Source organism: Quercus lobata, chromosome 11, assembly GCF_001633185.2.
Source record: "Quercus lobata isolate SW786 chromosome 11, ValleyOak3.0 Primary Assembly, whole genome shotgun sequence".
Lineage (NCBI taxonomy): Eukaryota > Viridiplantae > Streptophyta > Magnoliopsida > Fagales > Fagaceae > Quercus > Quercus lobata.
The window spans coordinates 42,843,583-42,865,820 of NC_044914.1; the positions used below are offsets into that span (position 1 = coordinate 42,843,583).

At 31.8% G+C, this 22,238-nt stretch overlaps 1 protein-coding gene across 2 annotated transcripts; it reads right to left on the minus strand.

Moving 5' to 3' along the window:
* Positions 1 to 1,514: 1,514 nt before the first annotated feature.
* Positions 1,515 to 6,508, minus strand: LOC115968357 (pseudouridine kinase). Of its 2 annotated transcripts, none has more exons than XM_031087738.1 (9): positions 6,372 to 6,508; positions 6,115 to 6,240; positions 5,524 to 5,626; positions 4,703 to 4,750; positions 3,831 to 3,928; positions 3,614 to 3,728; positions 3,412 to 3,494; positions 2,368 to 2,920; positions 1,515 to 1,736 (listed from the first exon to the last, which is right to left on the minus strand). In XM_031087738.1, exons 1-9 carry the CDS (start codon positions 6,456 to 6,458, stop codon positions 1,678 to 1,680), a joined length of 1,272 nt encoding a protein of 423 aa, XP_030943598.1. In that variant the 5' UTR covers positions 6,459 to 6,508; the 3' UTR covers positions 1,515 to 1,677. The 2 variants fall into 2 exon arrangements, with proteins under 2 accessions (XP_030943598.1, XP_030943599.1); XM_031087739.1 differs by having other exon boundaries at positions 6,120 to 6,240; positions 6,372 to 6,463.
* Positions 6,509 to 22,238: the final 15,730 nt, after the last annotated feature.

Here is a 22,238-nt window from a genome sequence, read left to right on the forward strand (position 1 = left end):
TCCAAGCTCTCCAATGATGGGAACACAATTGCACTATCCCCGTAGAACTCATTGCCAAGATACTTCACAATATGATTGCTTGTTAGAACAAGAACCTTGAGGTAGGGTAGATTCCCAAGAGGTGGAAGATGTTCGTAACTTCTACAATTTTCTAGCGAAATTTCAACCAGATTAGGAAGAAGGGAATCTTTCATCCATGTTGAAAATTTTGAACCACGATAGCAAATTACGCACAGCTTTTTCAGATTTGAATTAGGTTGCAGACCTTCAAGAACATTTTCAGACTGTGTAGGTCCATTTATGCTCACTCTGCCAAGCCAAACTCACCGAATGAAGATCTTGTTTCCCAATCAAATTTGCATTTTTTGCATCCGTTAAATCTCAAATTTCCCAATCAATTTTTACATATATCTTTAGACATTAAATTGAACTAAAAATAAGGAGTTTCACTTTCCCTAGATGCTCACAAAATCTAATAGTTTTTGACAACTGAAAATTTATTGCCATTGTATATCAAGTTATCAACTTCAAAAACTTTTCTTTTTAAAAAAAAAAAAAAAAAAAAAAAAAGGAAGCAGGCCACATTTAACTAGCTTTATTTTTTGGGATCACTAGAGTAGCTGATCAATACTTTTATTTTGGGGGGGCGAGGGGCAATTTTTTTTTTGGTATCACAATGATCTTGATTCATACGATCTAATATCGTGCTCTATAATTTTTATTGTAATTTGAAAAGGATGAGAAACCTATGAAAATCATTTAACATAATCTCAAGTTTACTTGAAAATTAATATTCATTAAGCATTAGCTCCAATCTACATTAAAAAAGAATGTTCTTTTTTTTTTCTCTCATTTTACTAGAGTCAATGTTTCATTTAACCGATGTGAAACAAGATTCAAATTACCAGACAAAGTAGAAACTAAATCAATGAAGGAGATACTTGTTAGTTACTTCTGCTTTTGGGTGAGGCTGCTTATCATTTTTGTCATCTTAGGCCTAGGTTCTTGAAAAACTGGCATTACATGGGTTGGACAAAAGGAGTGCCATTATATGGAAATTGGCTAAGTGCTGTGGACACTGTACTAGGTACAAAGTACCAACCACTAACATTCAAGCCCTACAAGCATACTTGTAAAGGATTTTCTTTTTTGATAAATACTTGTAAAGGATTTTCTTATCAGTCACTTGCCCAGATAAAAATCCATATGGAGCCAATAAGAAGTGAAATCATGATTGAATGGATTTTTTTTATCGACCTTGCTCAATTGGAGATTCTGATGAATTACCTGTCCAGTGCACATGAATTTTCCACTAGGTTTTTTCTTTCTGGGCTACCGAGGGGCACCAAGGCAGTATGATGTTAATTCACTTATTTACTCATTTATTATTTTAGATGTTAGTTTTGAAGAGGGTGAGGGATAGAGTGATAAGGTTTATTTGAGTTCAATAGTAATCTGTATCATGCCATGTTCCCATGACTATCAACAGAAAATCAAGGACCAATTGAGAGAAATTCACAACAAAAATAGCCTTATGACATTTAAGAACTCAAGATAAGAAAGAGTATTGGCAAGTCTTAGAAGAAAAAAAATGTCATGGTGTTTAAGTTTCTATTAGATCTACAACACGTTGACCAGTTTAGCTTATAATTTCAGACTCCGTATGCTTCTAATGGTTTATAGCATTGATTGATTGAACACAACTTTCGCAGCAGAGTATACTGACCTCGCATCATCTGCACAGAAGAAATTCACATCAATAACTGCTTTCATCCTTATGTCTGCCATGCTTGCATGCTTGTTTATTTATTTTTTGCTTGGCAGATCTCAATCATTGTCCAAATCAAAATTACAAGGGGTCTATTGCTTTAGTGACAAAGCACAGGGGTTGTCATTGTAATTTAGCCTTTAGGCAAGACCCTTGTCAATTCACAAAGTACAAAGAGGTGCACATTACTGCTCAAAATAGTACATCTCTCTCAAGCCCAATTCATTAGTATGGCATTTAGATAGCCCCTAGAATGAGTTCAAATGCTCTGCTCTATTGAACATGGCAAAGTCCAGCCCCCCCCCCAAAAAGATAGTACATTCATTTTGTTTCTCATAGCATTTGGAAGGACCATTACCTATAAATTTCAAAATTAATGAGAATTTGGTACAAGAAATGGCAATGATAGCGACCATTAGTTATTTTGTGATGACTCCTACTCCTATTTTGATAATGGACTGGTGCCTCCAAATGCTATGGAATATGATATGGATTCATTTGATTCCAGGAAAGCCCATAACCCTTTATGAGCAGAACTTATCAAGCAAATTTTATAAATCTAGACAAAATATTTGTAAATGGAATATGTGAACACATACCTGCAATTGAGGCCAAACTAAATACAGTAGGCACATTGGTCTCTGCCTCAACAGCAGCTTTGGCTGCTGCAATTCCAACCGCCACACTCTGCATAAGATTTAAACCTGTGCAAATGGAAGCAAGCATCCCACCAACCAAGCAATCACCAGCCCCTGTGAGCCTAACAACTGATGCAGGAAGTGCTGGAAAATGCACAGCAAAAAGATGAGAATCTTTTTCCGAAACTGTAGCACCACCCCAATGTGGAGGACAGCTTGATGTTACAATTTTATAAAACTGTTCGCAGGAGACATAAGGCTTGAGTCTCTCCAAACCAGTATTCATGAAGCTGGGCCCTCCTTTAGAGCATAAAAACACTCCATCTGAACCAAGGGTCACAACAATTATTCTGATACCCTTTTCTAGCAAAAGCCAGATTGCTGGTTTTAGCTTTCGGAACAATGATTCTGTTGAATCTTTATTTCCCCTCTCAATTGGAGGAAACACATTTGCACAAGACAGAGCATTTGCCATGGCAATAAGTTCATCTTCATTAGGTGAAGCAACGGTTACCTGCAGGAAACATTCGTATTAGTTGGAGACTGAAAAAATGTGAATAAAGAGCATAGGATCAAGTGTGGGTGTAGCATGTGTTCTTATGAGTTTGGTCAATGGTTACCTGCAGGAAACCTTCGTATTAGTTGGAGACTGAAAAAATGTGAATAAAGAGCATAGGATCAAGTGTGGGTGTAGCATGTGTTCTTATGAGTTTGGTCAATGAGGTCTATCTTATATGCCATCTCCTTCCCTTGTAAGAGAAAAAAGGAGCAGAGCAAGAGGTAGTGGGTTCAAGACCCCCTAGGTACATGTGCAACTTGGTACTAAAGAAAAAGATTTTTTTTTTCTTTTATCAGTTTCATTAAAAAGAGCAATGGCCACACAAATTAAACCCTACTCTAAAAGTTTTGCTAAAATAAGTCCTAACAATGTGCAACACAGAATGAGGTGGCAGAGCATAAGTTGGAACATAATAATGACCACTTTTTCAAGTTGCCAGAACTTACATACTTGGCAACTGAAGCAACTCTTCTGGATTTTGCAACTGATACAGGCTCAAACCACACTGGGACGCTAGATTTTGCCGCAACTGAGAAATACATAAATATGGATAAGAGAAAAGTGGAGAATCAATAATAATTGGTAGAGTAAAGAATTCAAAATTTTCAGTTAACAAATATATTGGAGAGAGAAAGAGTTTAGAAGTACTTTGACAAGAAGCTTCTAGAGCAGGAGGAATTAGGTTTGCATCAACCATCAATATTGGAGCAGAACATATACTGTATTTGAATTGCTGAATCCACTCAGGTGTAAGAAACTTTTCCTGTGACAGATTATCAAAAAAAAATATATAAAATCTTGAAGGTACTATTCTTAAACTTGTATAAGTTGGCAGATTTTCTACAGCCACCATAGATAAACTCACAATAGCTTCCACACTTGCAACAGCAGCCGCCAATTCTCCATCGATATCAAGTATGTTGCATACAACAGGAGTACCTATATCTTGTTGCTTTCGAATCCCTACTCCAAACTAATATTGTGTAAGAATAGACTAGCATGCTTCATAATAAAATTTCACCCCCACATTTAAGAAGGAAAGATGATTAAATTATACCCAATCTTATACATTAATATTTCAATTTGACTCTAGGAAGACACGTAGAAAAGAAAACTTGCAGTGTATAAGAGGCTAGTGTTGAATCGGATCTCCTAAAAGTTAATATTTTCTTCTCAAATCCTATAACTTCTACCAAACACAATACCAGCATTTATACTAAAACTCTACATTATCATGTATAATTCAGAAGAAGACAAGCCAGCCTTATTGAGTTTCTTTATCTTCAATTCATTTTTTATGATTTTTTTCTTCATTCATCTTTCTAAGCATTGGTGTCACTCTAAATTTCCCAAATTATTTTGAGTCTTCTAACAGAGCCAACACAACTATGCAAAGTAGTGAAATACTTGTTATAGCAAATCCAGTATGAAAACGCCAAGGAAAAGATCATGGTGAATACCAAGATGTCCCCTATTAAACTGAAAGTTGTGCACAAAATAAGTGAGACTAGCTTGCTTTAGTGTCAGAAAAAAATTCTGTGCTAGAGGGTTGTCTATTCCAACTTACAACAAAATTGATAAGAGTCCCACAGTTTCAGGGACAAGTCAAAATGGGTATAAAAAGAACAGGGTTACTGAGTAGATTCAAATATAAAAATAAACCAATCATTTATGCAATCAGAAAAGGAAAAATTTTCTGTATATAATAACTAAAGGATGTAAACATGAAAGGAACACCTTCTGTAGATAGCCCAGCAGATTTCCAGTGCTCTAATAACAATTTTCCTAGTAAAAAAACATAACATTGTCAGATACAGAAGAAGCCATATTGGCTGTAGGACAAATGTGATGATGAGAAAAACAAATAAATAGAAGTCTGGTACAATATCAAAGTAAAGAGTCCATGATTAGGCATTTTAATGCATGAAGATGGATACTTATGAAACTAATGTGTATTGAATACGATGCACATCTAAATCCAAATGCAGATGGGGTATAAAGAAAAGATCAAGGAAGTTGAATATGGCACATATTCAAAATTTGAATAACCAGATTGGATACTTAAAAATCTAAGCAAACAAATGAATGTTAAATTTCAATGCATGGCATATATGCTTGCATAGATCAATGGGATAATGATGGAATCCAGAGAATGGACTCATATCAGTGATATCATTATTCAATTCAGCAACAAGCCTATTAGCTATGCATTTTAATCAATCTATGTATGTGAAAAGAATATTGTAGATTCTAACAAATTTACTATTTAGGTTCCTTCTTCTTTCTTTCTTTTTTTAATTGGCGACTTACATTAACAGCTAATGGGTTTTGAACCTACAACTCAACCCTCAACCCATTCTTGTGGGAAGAGGAAGTACCATTTGAGCCAAACCTCATTAACCTATTTAATTCTGATTTACTTGAAGACCCATAAATGGTTTCTGTAGGCAATCCCACCTGTGAACCACAAGTTCCAGTTGAACATGGAAGCAGCATGCCTCCTGTAAAAGCTACAAAACTATCAAACTAATACAAACAAAAGAGATGCTAAAACTCACCAGCCATATCAAGCCCCACAGCACTAATCATAAAAGGCTTTGCTCCGAGTTTTGACACACATTCAGCAACATTCCTTGCTACACCTCCTAGTACATAACGAACCTGAACAGAAGACTCAATAATGTTAAACTATCGCAATTATATGTATATAAAAGGAACTTCTTTTTCTCTCATTTAAGCAACTTGATGCACATGCATGCTTCCATGCTCCATTAGATATAAATGAATCTCCACCTATCTTTGTATTAGCACTATAACCAACCCCTCATCAATTAAGAACATAAAATGTCAAGCTACAATTCATATACGAAAACAAAACAAAACCATTTCTTGGGTTGCAATGACAATTACAAAACTATCAAATAAGTCCTGAACTTCAAGTTAAAAACAACTACGCTCAAATGGGTTCTTGTTCTACTTCATAACTAAAAGGAAATTGACATAATTGAAATACGTTTCCTTCAAACCAAAACAAGACCTCCATTATTTTAATTAACTCTATCATACAATGTTTACAAATTCACCAAAGTTGCAAACTTTATTCACACCTTGAATAACCAAATATATATATGGAAATAACAAAAGAAAACCTTGCCAGGTGTGGTTGTTCTGGGATTGGCAGGGACTGAAGGAATGGCATGAATGTCTAACACCATACCCCCTATGATCACAGCTTCTGCATCACCATTTTTCACTTTCCCACCATTCAATAAAACCTTTAAAAAAAAAACCCACCAAAAAAACAATGAGTTAACAAGTAAACAACATGTGAATGTGAATATATTGCACCATAAAGAAGATCATTATAAAAAATAAAAATAAAAACTGTGAATGAAATAATCTTTACCTGGTGAAGAAAAAAATTGGGTTCACGAGGCAGTGATAGGAGGTGACGAGAAATAGCCTCCACTCTTCTCTGAACACTGCTCTCCATTTTCGCTTCTCTGTGAGACTGCAAGGATTAAGGAATACTCTGTTTTCACTTTGCAGAGAAATACCAACTAAAAAGTATTGACTTGATCATGGGTCTATTGGGCAGTTCTCATTTGGGTAGGTTGAGACATATCTTGGGCTCCATGGGCTACCTTAGATTTTAAAGAGTGTAGGCCTCATTAATTTTTGGGCTCAGTTAGGACTAAACAGAGAAATAAGAGAGGTGTGCTTCAGTTGGGCCCATTGGGATATTGGAAATTAGTGCTGGTCTTGAATCTCAAAATAACAGTTATAATTTTATTTTCAGTTTTAATAAGAAAATAACAGTTATAAATTATAATTCAAGTTATGGTTTTTTTTTTTTTTTTGTTATTTTAACATAGGTAGATAATAGGGGAGGGGGAGGTGGGGTTTGAGTCAAATCACATACATGGAACACCATAAAAAATGTCATTACCATTGAAATGTCACTTAAACTTCGTATGTTTGTTAAGTGGTGAGAGAGTTTGATTGGTATAGTTTTTTTTTTCATTGGTTTATTTATTTTAAAAGTAATTTTTTTTATTAAAAAAATTATAATAGATACGATAGTATTTCATTCTATGGCATCTATTTCATTTCATGATGATTATTCTTTATCATCAGGCCAAAGTATCAATTGGTTTTTAGTGTAAGCAAGTTTCGAATTACAAGTCTTTTATTTAACAACCAAAAATTTTACTAGTTTAGCTAACTGGAACTTAAAAGACTTTACCAGTTGCAATTGAAATTTGGAGGATTTTCGAATTCCAAGCCATAAATTTTTAAAACAAAACCCATGTTGATGTTTGGGCCTTAACCAGCCCATTGATAAAACAAGGACCAATATGAGCCCACCAGATTTAGTTGAAGAAGCTCATTGCCTGATTCCCTCCCACCCTCCAAAAAAAAATATAGTGAATTAGAGTCCATTTAGAACGGCTTTTTTAGTTGAAATTGAAAACTTTTTATTGAAAGTATTGTAGATAAAGCTAAAAGGTAACTAAAATAGTACAATGAGACCCATAAATAGTACCAAAAAATGTAATAGGACCTATGAATAATAACAAAAATAAACTGAACTGTAACAAAAATAAACTAAATAGTAAAAAAAAACTAAAATTTTAAGTCAATGTCAAATGCAGCCTTAGAGGTAAAAGTTTTCACATATTGCAGACCTAAGATCATGACTCATCTTCATAACAAATGTAGAGCTAGAGGTTGCTGACTAGTCAATTTGCTTCATATATTATCAATATTGCTTAAATGTGTCTTGGGGGATTTATTATATAATAATAATGTTTGATCCCAAGAAAGAAAAAAAGTATGAAGACAAGTAATGCTGTGACTGAAATCTTACTGATATTCATTCTATCATAACCTGTAGTTGGAACAGCCCTGTTGATATTTAAAATTTTTAAATGCCTAAAATTTTTTATAAAAAATATATATATTTATTTATTTTTAGGCAAGCCTGAATGTGCTTTCACACTTTGTATTCATTTATGTCATGCCGATTATGAAGAATTTATAAGACATTTTGACGGGTCAATACTACAGGAAACATTTATTGATTCATTTTTTCTACTTTTTTGGTTCTCCATAAAGTAATGAATCTGCGATATGAATCTGCGATATTATTATCATTGAAGATTGTGCTCAAAGGATAAAGGATAGATCTAAATTTAATACAAAAGTGATGTTAACGAGTACCCTTAAAATATTAGTTAATAATTTATTTAAATAAATTTTTTATGAAAAAAATAAATAAATAATGTTTTGATATTTTTTTTTTTTCATTTCCCATAAAAGTGATGTCAAAATTTTTTTTAAATAAATTGTTAACCAATACTTTAAAGACACATATTAACATAATCCTTGTTTTAAATATAGAACTAACCCTTATCCTTTAATATAAAAGTTATGTTAACGAGTGCCCTTAAAATATTAGCTAATAATCTATTTAAATAAAATTTTTATAAAAAATAAATAAATAAATAATGTTTTGATTTTTTTTTTTCTATAAAAGTGATGTCAAAATTTTTTAAAAATAAATTATTAACCAATACTTTAAAGACACCTATTAACATAACCCTTGTTTTAAATATAGAACTAACCCTTATCCTTTAAGCACAATCCTCTCAATGATAATAATGCTGCACAAGGATTTTCCATTAATGTGGGAATAATTTTCAATGAAGTAAAAAGGTCCGCAATGTTTATCCCAATGCATGGAAAAATAAAATAAAATAAAATAAATGCATGCGTTGCAAAAGTTGAATTCCTACCACTTTTTTTTCCCCTTCATTCCTATTCCAAGCTAGTCCTGTCACCTTTTTGCAATTTTAGCATACTACTTTAACGAGAAAATTAACAAAATAATACTAATCAATGCCACTTTTAAAGAAAAAAAACTCCGCTCAAAAGCAGTTGCAGATTTTTTCCAGCCCAACATGGCAACATAGTCAAAGTTTCCTCCAAGATTCGATTCTCTCGAGTCTTAACATGGTGCTATTTTTATTTTTTTTAAATTTGATAATTTGATAGTTAGAGGAGGGAATTTGAGTTGGAGATATTTTCGTTAAAAATGTTAGGAATTATCAACCAATTGAGTTATAAGACTTTGAGTTTTGTTAACGGATGTCCTTATAATATTTCTTAATGAATCATTTTAAGAAAGTTTTAATGCCACTTTTATGAAAAATATAAAAAAGTATAAAAAAAAAAAAATAGACTTTGGGTTTTGTTAACGGATGTCCTTATAATATTTCTTAATGAATCTTTTTAAGAAAATTTTAATGCCACTTTTATGAAAAATATAAAAAAGTATAAAAAAAAACTAGTTTTTTTTTTTTTTTTCATAATAAATTTTAAAAAATATTTCTTAAATTAATGTCCTTAAGGCAACTTTTACCGAAGACTTTTGGCTAACATGATACTATGTTGATAAACACTAGTTAAATATTAGGGACAAAGTTTACCTCAAATTCAGTTTAGTGGAAAATTTGATTAACTTAATGATTGTCTATGTACTTTTAAACACATAATTTATTTAATGAGTAATGTGATTTGTTTAAATAATTTAATGAATAATATACTTTAATGCATGTATATGCTTTTATGAATTGCCGCATAATAAATTTGAGGGAAATTTTATTCGTCCATTATTGTACCATCATGTTTTCCTTAGTATGAGGAAAATTTATCCATCTATTATTGTATCATCATGTTTGAATAAGTTAAAGGCCTTATAGCTAAATTGGCACCTCCCCATGTTGTAATTATTTCTCAAAAAAAAAAAAATGTTTGAATAAAGTTATTTTATTTACTGTATAAAAGTATAAATATTTTTTGGAAAATATAAATATTTAAAAAGTTTTATATTCCTTTTTAGGATGAAATTAAACTCAACCACACAAGCCCATCTTGTGATTTTAATCATGGCCAAAAACATGTTAGATTCCCTCAAAAAATAATGGCTTAGTTATATATTTTCGTGAGAATAATGATGATTACGGTGGTGGCTATAATAGTGTGATGATAAATTGATAATAATTACTCCTTATAAAGTTGACAAGCAATACAAGGAAAAGGTCAGAATGGCTGGTGGCAATTTGCATGTTTTGGGTACCAAAAAGCGAAGCACGAGGATAGCTATTTTGATTTTTCTATGGCTGGTCCAAGCGTACGTGGTGAACATTGATAAGGATTTGAGGATTTGTCCTTATTTACTATTCGGTATGGTTGATTGTTAACCTTTTGAGTTAGCCATTCATTAGGTCCATGCAAATCCAATTTCTATTGAGTGATAAAAACCATCCTAATAATTAAGAAGTAAATTGGTTTAGGCATAGATTCTTGGCCTTAGTACATGTCTATATGATTCATGATTGTATTGTATGGGCTATGCAATAATGGAGAAACCTTGATTAGAAAATCTTCGAGGAGCATTTAACTTGCTATGATATATATTTAATGTGATGCACATTACGATGATGTGACATTAAGACTTTTGGTTTATTTGATTTTTTTTTAATATAATATTACGATATAATGTAACATCACAGCGAATCAAATGCCCTCAGACAAGTTTGTACAATAAGAAGTGACATATATCTAAGAAGTTCTAGAGGGAAAAAAAAAAAGTTAAACATCTAATTATATTATCATAATCTGCCTAATTAAGATTTTGATCAAAGTTTCATATACTTATCTGATTTTAATTAGAGCATTCTCATCAAGAGTTCTAAAAATTTTAGCATTTAGCATCTAAAAACCTAACTTTATAGCATTTAACACATCACTTTACAATACCCCTAACATCAAAACTTCTATTTTTTTTACCATTTCATTTAAATATTCTTTCTTTAATATTTTTTATTCATTTTTTTTCTTCCTCTCTCTCTCTCTCTCCCCTCTCTCCCCCACAGCAAAAAAAAAAAATATTAAAAAATTATAACATTTTGCTACAGTGCACTCTAAAAAATGAGAGCTCACTATAACAAGATGTCAAATTTTTTAACATATAGCATTTTTGATGGAGTAGGTTTTTATGGTTATAAATGCTAAAAATAGTATTTTAGCATTTATAAAACTGTTGATGAAAATGCTCTTATGAGTTGGTGGATATGAAAGATGTCAAAATGAGACAAGCTAGCAAAAAGAGACGGTTCTTTTAAGTGAGAATAGTGAGTAAAAATGACCAAATTCACAGGAGAGAGTGACAGGTTCTGAATTTTCAATTTTTTGGGCCGAAGAGAGAGTGACAGGGTTTGAAACTTTGAATGCAAAATGCTCTACGTGTAGCATCCACAAGTAGTGATAAATTTTTAGCTTTTTAGCATTACAAAAAGTCATATTATTTATTTTACCTACTCATATCTAATAGCAGTGATTTTATTTTAGTTTTTAACACAATAAAATAATGTAAACACTACAATAAAATAATACTTTATTCAACCACCAAAACACAACCACATCCACCACACCAAAACCATAAAAATCATCAAATTCATAAAAATCACTGCACATAGAAGGAAAAGTAGTGTGAACGCAAAGATTCGGAGAGGAAAAAAATAGTGTGAACACAAAATGAAAGAAAGAATAAAAAAATAAGAAAAGTAATGTGAACGTAAAATAAAACTAAATTTATTTTTTTTTACCTTTTCCGTTATCATGCACAGTTAAAATTAGGTGTGCACTGTAACTATGAGCCAAAAAATATTATTTTAACTCCACTTTTACAGAATACATTTTAAATTTTAGTGATGTTAAAAATAGCTATATAGCTATTTAGCACCACTATTGTCAGTGCTAACATAGCTATCCATTTCTTCAAACAAAATTGAGCCTTACATTATAACCTCTTTTTTTTTTTTTTTTTTTTAGATGAGCCTTACAATTCCACCTAATAGGGCATGGATTCCACGAATTTTCTAAGTATGATTCCTGCTATTTAATGTGCCACAAGAGGCCGAGCAAGTCATCATCGTATTTTGTAGTAAAAAATCTGTCATCACTCATCACATGTATTGTAACTTGGTGTGTATTCAATATTGGTCCCCTATGGGATACAGTGAGAGAGTCCTACTCTTAGTTTCTATAATATAAGTAATAACTACCACAAACAATAGAAAAGATGAGAATGACTACTGAAATGTCCCCAACTAGCATGGAATTTGGCAATTTGTGGGGACAGAGATCGAATTCAATTATAACACTCACTCAATGGAGGACAAATGTGCGGAGGTGAAATTTCATCTAGCAGTCTATAAGAGCGATTTCTCAATTCAATTATGGAGTTTGAATTCTTTTCAAAAGAAAATTTTCTGGAATACTTATGTTCAAATTTCTAAGCGACTTATTGTGTGCCCATTCAATAATTCTAAGGGATATGTCACATCTAATTGTACATTCAATTTCATAATTATTAATTTATGTGATTGTGAGTGGTGAACAATTTTTGTTTACTGTTTATTATATGAATCAGTTACTTTTCATGAACCACTCGCAATCGCACAAGACTATAAATTGTGAAATTAAGTGTGCATTTGGATACCGTTTATTTTGCCGAAAACTGAAAATTGAAAACTAAAAACAATAAAAATAATAATAAAAAATTACTGTTCATGCTTGAAAGTATTGTTCATATGCCTGATTGCACTGTTCAAACAATTTCTGTTTACTGTTTATTATATGAATCAGTTACTTTTCATGAACCACTCGCAATCGCACAAGACTATAAATTGTGAAATTAAATGTGCATTTGGATACCGTTTATTTTGCTGAAAACTGAAAATTGAAAACTAAAAACAATAAAAATAATAATAATAAATTACTGTTTATGCTTGAAAGTGCTGTTCATATGCCTGATTGCACTGTTCAAACAATTTCTGTTTACTGTTTATTATATAAATTAGTTACTTTTCATGAACCACTCGCAATCGCACAAGACTATAAATTGTGAAATTAAGTGTGCATTTGGATACCGTTTATTTTGCTGAAAACTGAAAATTGAAAACTAAAAATAATAATAAAAAAAAAATTACTGTTCATGCTTAAAAGTACTGTTCATATGCCTGATTGCACTGTACATGGGCATGTTTAAAAAAAAAAAAAAAAAAGCGGAAAACGGTAGACGCATAAAACGTGGATGCGGACGCAAAAGGCAAACACACCCTAAGTATACAATTAGGTGTGTCTATGTGGACTAAAAAATATGGCACCTTGAGTGACGAAACAACATTATTGTTATAGGTATATAGGTCATAATTACTATGAAATTAGCAAGAGAGCTTTGTTTATCTTTTTTTTTTTTGAAACAAACACATACATAGAGCATGTTGAATTTTGTGAGTATATATGAAGTGTCTATTTAAGAATAACTTATTTAACTGAAATTGAAATTTTTGTTACTGAAAGTACTGTAAATAAAGTTAAAAAGTAGTTGAAATAATATAGTGGAACTCATAAATAGTACCAAAAAGTGTAATGAGACTTATAAGTAGTAACAAAAATAAATTAAATAAAAAATAAAATAAATAAAAATAAAAAAACGGACTTTTTTAAGCCATGCCAAACACACACGAAAAATCACAACCTATTATAATCTCCAAGTTTAGTCTCCACCAAGAGAGGTTAACAGTAGACACCACTATGAAAGTTTAGGAAAGAATCAATTTAACTTTTTGAGTTAAGAGAATCTTCCTAATTTAGGTATTAAAATCATACTAAAAAATTATCTTTTTTTTTTTTTTTTTTTCAGAAGGCCGTGACTCATGAAGTCATGATAAACTATGTGAGTTTAACAAATTGAGTAAATTTTTTTTTTTTTTAATGGGAAATTGAGTAAAAGTTTTGATTTAACTAGAAGTTGTAATGATTAAAAAAAAAAAAAAAGTAGTTGTAACTAGGTGCTGCATATGAAATTCATTGCGACATTTTGCACATGAAATAATTTATTAATCAACTGCTGCAGTCTAGCTTGACTATATTCTCAACAACCAAAAAAAAAAGAATTTACTCAACAATTTTTTAATGTAATAAGTTCTAATTCAACATTTAGTTGAGCTAACACTAATTGAAAAACTGTAAGGTTGAATTTATTCAATTATTTTGTTGGCTTTATTTCGTACCAAATTTGCTTATAATTTAACATTTAGAAACCCTGTATTTAGATGAGGATCATGTAAGGGTAGTGCATAAGAGAGTATGAAGAAAAGCTCAAGAGTGTGCACTCAAGAAGAGCCTTGCAACTGGATCTCGCGACTGGCTCGTGATTGGCGAATTGCCAAAGGTGGCACACGTGTGAAGCATGCAGGGGAGCTGAAGGGTCAAGCTAGCTGTTACACTACAGGACAAAATTTCCAGTCTGGCCAGGCAGTTAGCTCGCGACTCATTCCAATCGTGAGCTCAAGTCGCTAGAACACCCTGTTTGGTTATAACTGACTTTTCGCATTCCATACACACTCTACTATAAATACACTTATACCCATGAAATGTAGAGAGCCTCTAGAGAGAATTTAAGAAAGAAACCTTAGAAAATTTTAAGAGAGAAATCCTAGAGAAAAACAAGATTGACTCATCCACAATCTTCATCCTTTGATTCTCCAAATTCCTCTACTCTTACCCTCTCTATTGTTACATCCTTGAGAAGTACATTAGCCAAATCCTTATCTCACCATACCCATATCAGTGAGAAAGTTATTTGGTGCTTAGGAAGCAGTTCAAAATGGACCAATTTATTTTGGGTTATTGCGGGATCCAGTAAGCTAGAGAAAACAAAGTTCGGCGTAACCCTGTTGGAGAAAGAAGCTTGGAGGGCTTAGGTACACTGGGTAAATTAGGCTTGGAGGGTCTTCTGCTATTCATGTATCCTAACTTTATTCTTTAGCAGATTATTAACTGCTTGGAGGGCGGCGGAGAGGTTTTTCGCCAAGAACTTTGGTTTCCTCTTCGATAACACATCGCTATGTTGTCTTTGTGTTTGCATCTCTTTTCCCTCAGTCTTTGCCTTTTAATTACTGCTGTGGTTGTGATTAATTTTTGCTTAGATTGTTTTACCAATTCTATTTTAGCTTATATTCATATTCCGCACATACAGCTTCCCTTCCGCTAGAGATATAGTCTTGAGGAAAATGATGAAGTTCCATCACCCATTAAACTTTAGTTGATATCACAACTTTTGGGCACTGTTCACGTCAGGTAGAGGGTGATAGAAAGTTGATGGGACAACCCCTAGTTCATCCTCAAAAACTTGGTTCTCTTGTATAGGCCTCCAACTATACCTTGGTCAAGGATGAATAAGAGCTAGTTGTCTATTTTCAATCCTTTGCCTCTTGCTAGAGTTCTTTGGATCGGGCTTGCTCCTATGGGCTAGTCCCTTTGGGCTAGGCTGTGTTCATCCTACAAAATAGACATCAACAACATATGTTGCCATGAGTTTTCATCCCTCATGGACTTTTATTATTAGTAAATATTTTGGATTTTATTGAAGCAAGAAGAATACCTTAATCATCATCTTTCAATTTGTTTGCATGCAACAAGATAAAAGTCTCAATTGTTTTCTTAAGACCATTATATTTGAATGGCATTAAATATAAATACATTTTTTTAATGGCGTCAAAATGCATGTTTGCTTGCAAGGAGGTAAGGTATTTGGGGCATGTTATAACTGCTGAGGGGGTTCATACTAATCCTAGGAAAGTTGCTGCAATGCAACAATGGCCAATTCCTATGGATATTAAGTCTCTAAGGGGTTTTTTGGGGTTCATTAGGTATTATAGGAAGTTTGTCAAAGGGTATGGTCAAACAAAATACAATTTTTTTGTCCCTTAGTGTTCCAGTGCCTATAACAATTGCAAAATTTCATGTCTATAATTTTTCTTACTTCATTTTAAACTTTGATTATTTATCTTCTCAAAATAAAAATAAAAATAAATTAAAAAAAAAACTTTGGTTCTTTATAAGTAAACAAAATTTAAAATAAATGTGATAGGCTGTGATTGATGAGATAGAAAAGGAGCTTCAACAAACTTTGAAGGACGAATTGGTGAAGTTCTTGAAAAAGAACTTAGATGTCTTTGATAAAGCATAGTCTTAACGTCAACCCAACAAAGAAGCCCGTCCAATAGAAGAGACGAGTGTTTGCTCCCAAGTGGAACAAAGCAATCATGGAAGAGGTGGAAAAACTTTTAACTGCTGAATTCATTAGAGAAGTCTACTATCCAAAATGGCTTGCAAATGTGGTTATGGTAAAGAAGTCCAATGGAAAGTGGAGAATGTGAGTGGACTTCACTGATTTGAACAATGCATGTCCCAAAGACAATTTTCCCCTTCCTAGAATCGACCAACTTGTTGATTTGACGGCTGGCCATGAACTACTAACTTTCATGGATGTTTTTTCAAGTTATAACCAAATCATAATGAAGGAAGAAGATCAGGAGAAACCTCATTGTTACCAAATTTATACTCCGAATATTTAATTCAGGTGACAAAATACTTAATCCGTAGCATTTTTATTTTTAATATAAAAGATTTGAAGATGATGGTGGTGACTTGAATGATGGCAATTATAACAATGCTAACAATAATAATGATGGTGATAATAATAATGATGATGATGATAAGAGTAGTGACAGTGATTCTAATGATGATGATAGTAACGACGATTCTGATGAGGAGTTTTTCCAACTTGTGGCAGTTACATGTGAAGCAGCTATGACTTCAACATGCTTAGATAGGGTTTTATGTTTGTTTCTTGCTTTGATAACATGAACATGCATTTGCATGCCCATTCTTGATGCCATAGATGCTGAGGTGCTGCAAGGTAAGTAAAGGTGAGTCATATTTTGACATGAACATGCATCTTTTGTGATGAACATGTTCGTTGTTCTATTTGTATTAATTTTTGTGGGTTTTTAATTCTGATATGGTAGGGAAAGCTTGTGATGATCACTTCAGTGAACTCTTTTTTGCTAATTATGTTTATTGCAAGTTTTTGTAGTTTAAAACTATGCATAAAATATAAGTTTATACATCAAATCGTAGATACACTGAAAAATTTCAGAAAATTAAAGATTAATAGCTATGTTATTAATTAAATATTTAAAAGGCTAATTGCAACTTACCCACCTGTGGTTTGATTGAAATTTGAGTTGCCTACCCATGGTTTAAAATTTGGCACTTTATCCACTTGAGGGAAATCAACTTTTTCCTTTTACAGAGAAAGTCTGTAACACAACGTGAGGGGGAGAGGCCTAGTGATTTCCCTAGTCTCTCTTTCACTGACTCTCTGCTCCTTTCTCTCTCCCTCATTGTCTTAGTGTGTTGGAAAAAATTGGTCTCAGCAAAACGCATCGATTAAAGTTTCTCACCCAAACATGTCATTTTGGCACAACATTTTGATTATAAGCTTGTGTTGGTAATTTGTAAATTGAGAGTCTAAACATTCATAGATGTTTTACACACTATTTGAACTTTCAAAAACATTTTGTGCTCTATATGGTTTATCATTTTTCTGTAAACAAATGAAATATATATAGAATAATATTAGATCCTTATTATTAAAAACTTGTGGAGCTTAAACCAATGAGATTCCCATCCTATCAGTCATAGTCTAAGAGATTAACATAACATTTGGTAGGAAGGATGAAAGGAAGGATGAAAGGAAAAAATTTGAATGATGGACTAGAAGTTTTTCACAATTTTGGTATTAAAAAAACTAGGATGGAAGAAAGGAGTGGAATGGAATGCTTTTCCACTCGGCACCACCAAATTTTATCCTCTCCAAATGGAAGACGAAATTGAAAGGAAATAGAACTAGAGGAAGAAAAAATTATATGATATTATCAATTAGCCACTATTTGTCATTCATTAATTAATATATAATACCCTTTCTTTCCTCCATCTCCACTAAACAAGAAAATTAGGTACACTTTTTTTCATGTCACTTTTTTATCTTTTAATTTTAATTTTTTAATAATTCAATTTTCACAATAATAGATAAAGAGAGATTTAAATTTTGAATATCTTCATTTGAAATGTTAAGAGATGTCAGTTGAGCTGTAAGATTCTTGGCTTTTTTTTGTCCTTTTTATTGAACACGTATAGTTCAAAAATGAATATATATATATATTCCTTTATGCTTTTGTCATGCAGCTTCTATGTTTTCTCTACTTAGACCTTACCATCAGAATTTGCAATAAGATGTCCCATACTTAGTTGTAGGGGCAATTGGATGTGAAAACTCGATTTTGGAATCTAGTAACAAATTAATTATTGTATTAAACTTAACATATGTTTTTATGCAATGTTACATCCAAGAACAACAATTCAAAAAACATATTCTTTTGCACAAGACAAATACATGAATATATAATAGAAAATTAATTTAGCAAAAAAAAAAAAAAAAAAGATATAAAGAAGGGTTAGTTGCAAACTTGTAATATGCAATTAATTGAGCTTATTATTATTTTGATGATTCAATAATTGAAGGAAATAAGATTTGATTTTAAACCCTAAATGTTTCCATTAAAAGCCTCCCAAAAGTACTTACTAAGAAAAAAAAAACTCGTCAAGCATAACTATTTCTTTTCAATCAACTAAAATGTAGCTCTCCTTCCACTTCTAGTTCCAAATTCTCATTTAATTATCATCATTGTGGGAACGCATGCCCAAGTATATATTGTGCCTTGGGCCTTATCCGAGGAGGCACAGTGGTCCGAGAATAGATCAACAATGAAGAGGGAATAAGACTTTGAACTTCACAAGCAAGCTATAACTGTAAAGGCTGGGAAAGGTAGGCTAAGGAGAAATATCTCCTCAGCTAAGCGAAGAAGGGGTCAGAAAGAGAGTTCTATTATCCAGAGTAATGTTCCATGAAGTTCTATTGATAGGATATGCACTGTGAACGTACAGGACAAGATGGAAGTTGAGAAATATCTAAGGAAAAATTGCTACCATAGCATTGAATGTTCTGCAGCTAACTCTCTGGCCGCATTTATGTGGAGAAGACTCGTGAACAATGCTGCCTTGGCCACCCTAACTCACAGAGGACCTGTGAAGGTGTCCGATGGGACAAACACTCAAGTAATGGCTTGGACGACTGACAAGTGGAGGGGTAAGATCATTTAAAGGGAGGTATATAATATATGAGACCCCTAATAAGGAAGAAGTTGGAAAATTAAGAGAAAAACACCATAACAATCAAGAACTGCACTTGTAATCACATTTGAGCATTAAGATATAAGAACTGACCTCCTCGGATTAAGCCGAGGACGATTTCCTTTAGTTTTTGAACTTGTCTATTTTCATTTTCTTGTCATCAAACCTGTTTTACTTGTTGTCTAATTCACTAAAACCCAGTTTTCCAACCTACTCCCTACAAATTCATTGTTTTGGACTTTTTGGACCTAAGTCCGTCCACTTTTTGGGCTAAGGACTCAAGTCTGGTCCATACAATCATCATTATTATGAGTAATATTACAGTCACAAACTATTTTACAATAGTTTTACAAAACGTTGATGTGACCAACCTCTTATTGGTTTTCATCTAAACCCACCATTAATATCACTTTTTCATTTATTAATAATCATTCACCACATCAGCAGTTTGTAAATTTTTTTATAAAATAGTCGGTATCCCTAGCATTATTCCATTATTATTAGTATTATTTTATGAGTAAGACTTAGGTACAATATTTAGGTGTTGTTCCTTAGGTTCTTCTTTTAAAATTTTGCCATGTGACTTTTTTCTCATGAATGAAAGTGTATTTTTTAACTTATATAGCCATACAGCAGAATTTTAAGAGGAGAATCTAAGAAACAGTACTAAAGGTATTGTACATAAGTTTTGTCCTTATTTTATTGTCATTATTGCTGGACTCTTTAATTGAGTGGATAGATTAGACACAAATAACTTTATAATTTAATGATAAATTCCCCTAAAAAAAAAAACTAATGATGGAAGAAATTAGAAATCATTTTATATTTAGGCACTTAAAATCGTTTTTCCACAATTCTAATAATTATTCCTCATAGAACAATTTATTAACACTCTAAAGTCTAAAACCAAAAATATATATTATCCATAGACACTGCTTTTTCCTCCACAGTGCATGGCTATCACAATCTTTTCTTCTCCAGACCTATCAAATCTCTTGGGAGTTTTTTTGGATAAACTAAACTTAATGGAGTTAAAAGCCAATCAAAATTTCTTAGACTAGAAAAACCAAGTTACCCCAATCATATGCAAAAGGTTTATTAATTGTCTAATTCACAATTATTAAAGTTTTTCTTTCTTTCTCTTTTTACTGTGGGCAATTATTAGACTTTGGTGGGTGTATAACTGTTTGCAGCTTTTCATTTCTACAAACTTCAAAAAGCTTGACAAAACAGTCACACATTACGAAGGCAAAGGAAAAATATACCCTGCAACGGGTACATGTTACCTGTATCTCACAATTGGTATATGTTACTTATTCCCGTTGAAGGGTATAACTTCTCGAAGGCAAAGTGCAAAATTCAAAGGCACGTGATATGGACTTAGAAATTTGAGATGCTCTTTGGATGCTAGATTTCGTTCTCTATTAAATCACGTGGACCCATGTTTGGAAACAAGGCTTTGTTTTTCCAACTTTTCCTATCAGCCAAAAGAGAGCCTGTAGCTTCAGTCCAAGCATTAATTACTTTCCAATGTTTTTGGATTGACCTTAATTTTCAGTTTTTTGAAATTATAAAAAAAAGGGTTTAATTGCATATTTTAGTCTTTGATTTTTTGTCCCATATTTTAAAATAATCTTCATAAATTGAAATGTTTTATTTTAGTCTTTATTCTATTAAGTTTATGTAAAAAGAGTCCCTACAATTTACGGTTGATTAATTGTCTCTAACTCCAAATTTACATAAAATAAGCAAATAAAATATCTGAATGATCACTGATTCATTGTATTTCCTTCTATCAAAATCCTTGAGATTTCAATAAACAATCTCAATTAAAAAACAAAGCAAGAATTAGCCATTGAAACCTTTTTTTACACAAATTTTAAATATAAGGACTACACAATGATGTATTTTACAGGATGAGGACCATTTTGAAATATAGAGTAAAAGTTGAGGATTAAATGTATAATTAAACTTAAAAGATAAGATTTAAAAGATGTACTTAAAAAAAAAAAGTGTGGTTTCAAAATGGTATATTGAACGGACATAAAATAGCCCTAGATAATGGAGAAACAATTTTGAATGGTGGGTGTAATGAACCTACTTCTCACAAAACTCATAAACAAGATACATTCATATATGAAAAGAGGTGTGGTATACCAAATATTCGAGATAATTTATTGATAAAACTATAATTTAGATACTATTTCGTGATTATTGTATTATATATTTTTTAATTAAATTTAATAATATATCTGCATTGATAACGTAATTTTTGTTACATTGGTCAAACAACAAAGCGATTTGAATTTAATTTAAGCTAGTTGTATGTAAGTTTTGCTCCACTAATAAAAGGAGTGGCTGTTTTGCAAGTTGCAACCTTAAAGTGGGTAGTGTGGAGAACAGCTGCCATAATTGAGATTTCTTTAATTTTTTAGAAACGAGATATTTTGTTTTATTTATAATTGTTTAACTATTTATGTGGACAAGGTAGTTGCTACTTGCTACCTTATATGAGAATTTCCAAGAGAATCTAAAAGTTATAATTTTACTTTTGGTAAGCGAACATTGTCAAATCCTTTCTGCTCTCACTTAAACTTCCATTACTAAAGTTTGGATCCCAATGTCTTAACATAAGGGCGGCCAACATAATTTGGGGTCTAAGAAGAAATATTTATACAGAGTTTTTAATATATAAATATTAATTAAATAAAATTATTTAATATTAATCAAATTAAGGTTAATTTGATACATTAAATACATAAATAATACCAACTAAACTAATGTTAATTTCATATAGAGAATTGAATATCATAGTTGAACTATAAATATTAATAAAAAGAAATAAAAATATATTGCGATTGAAAAAGATACTTTATTTTGGATATAAGACGATGTATAGTTAAATAAAGTTGTAATCTAATTTTTAATTTTATATTTTGATTTTAAGAGAGAGAGATGGATATTATTTGATATGTGGTTTTGTAGGATATTAGTTTACAAAAATCAAAGTCTATAATTGATGATTTAACACATTTGCAACATCTTTTTGAAATATTTTAGGGTTTCAATTGAGTTAAGGTTCTATTGGTCTCGTACTTTG

Bases quoted from the DNA above. Each gene is read 5' to 3' on its own strand.
- LOC115968357 (XM_031087738.1), bottom strand. From the start codon at position 6,458: ATGGAGAGCAGTGTTCAGAGAAGAGTGGAGGCTATTTCTCGTCACCTC. The intron at 5,627-6,114 runs GTTTTCTTTTGT...TCTTCTGTTCAG, and splicing joins GAACAACCACACCTGGCAAG to GTTCGTTATGTACTAGGAGG. The intron at 2,921-3,411 runs GTAAGTTCTGGC...TGTTTCCTGCAG, and splicing joins TTGCTTCAGTTGCCAAGTAT to GTAACCGTTGCTTCACCTAA.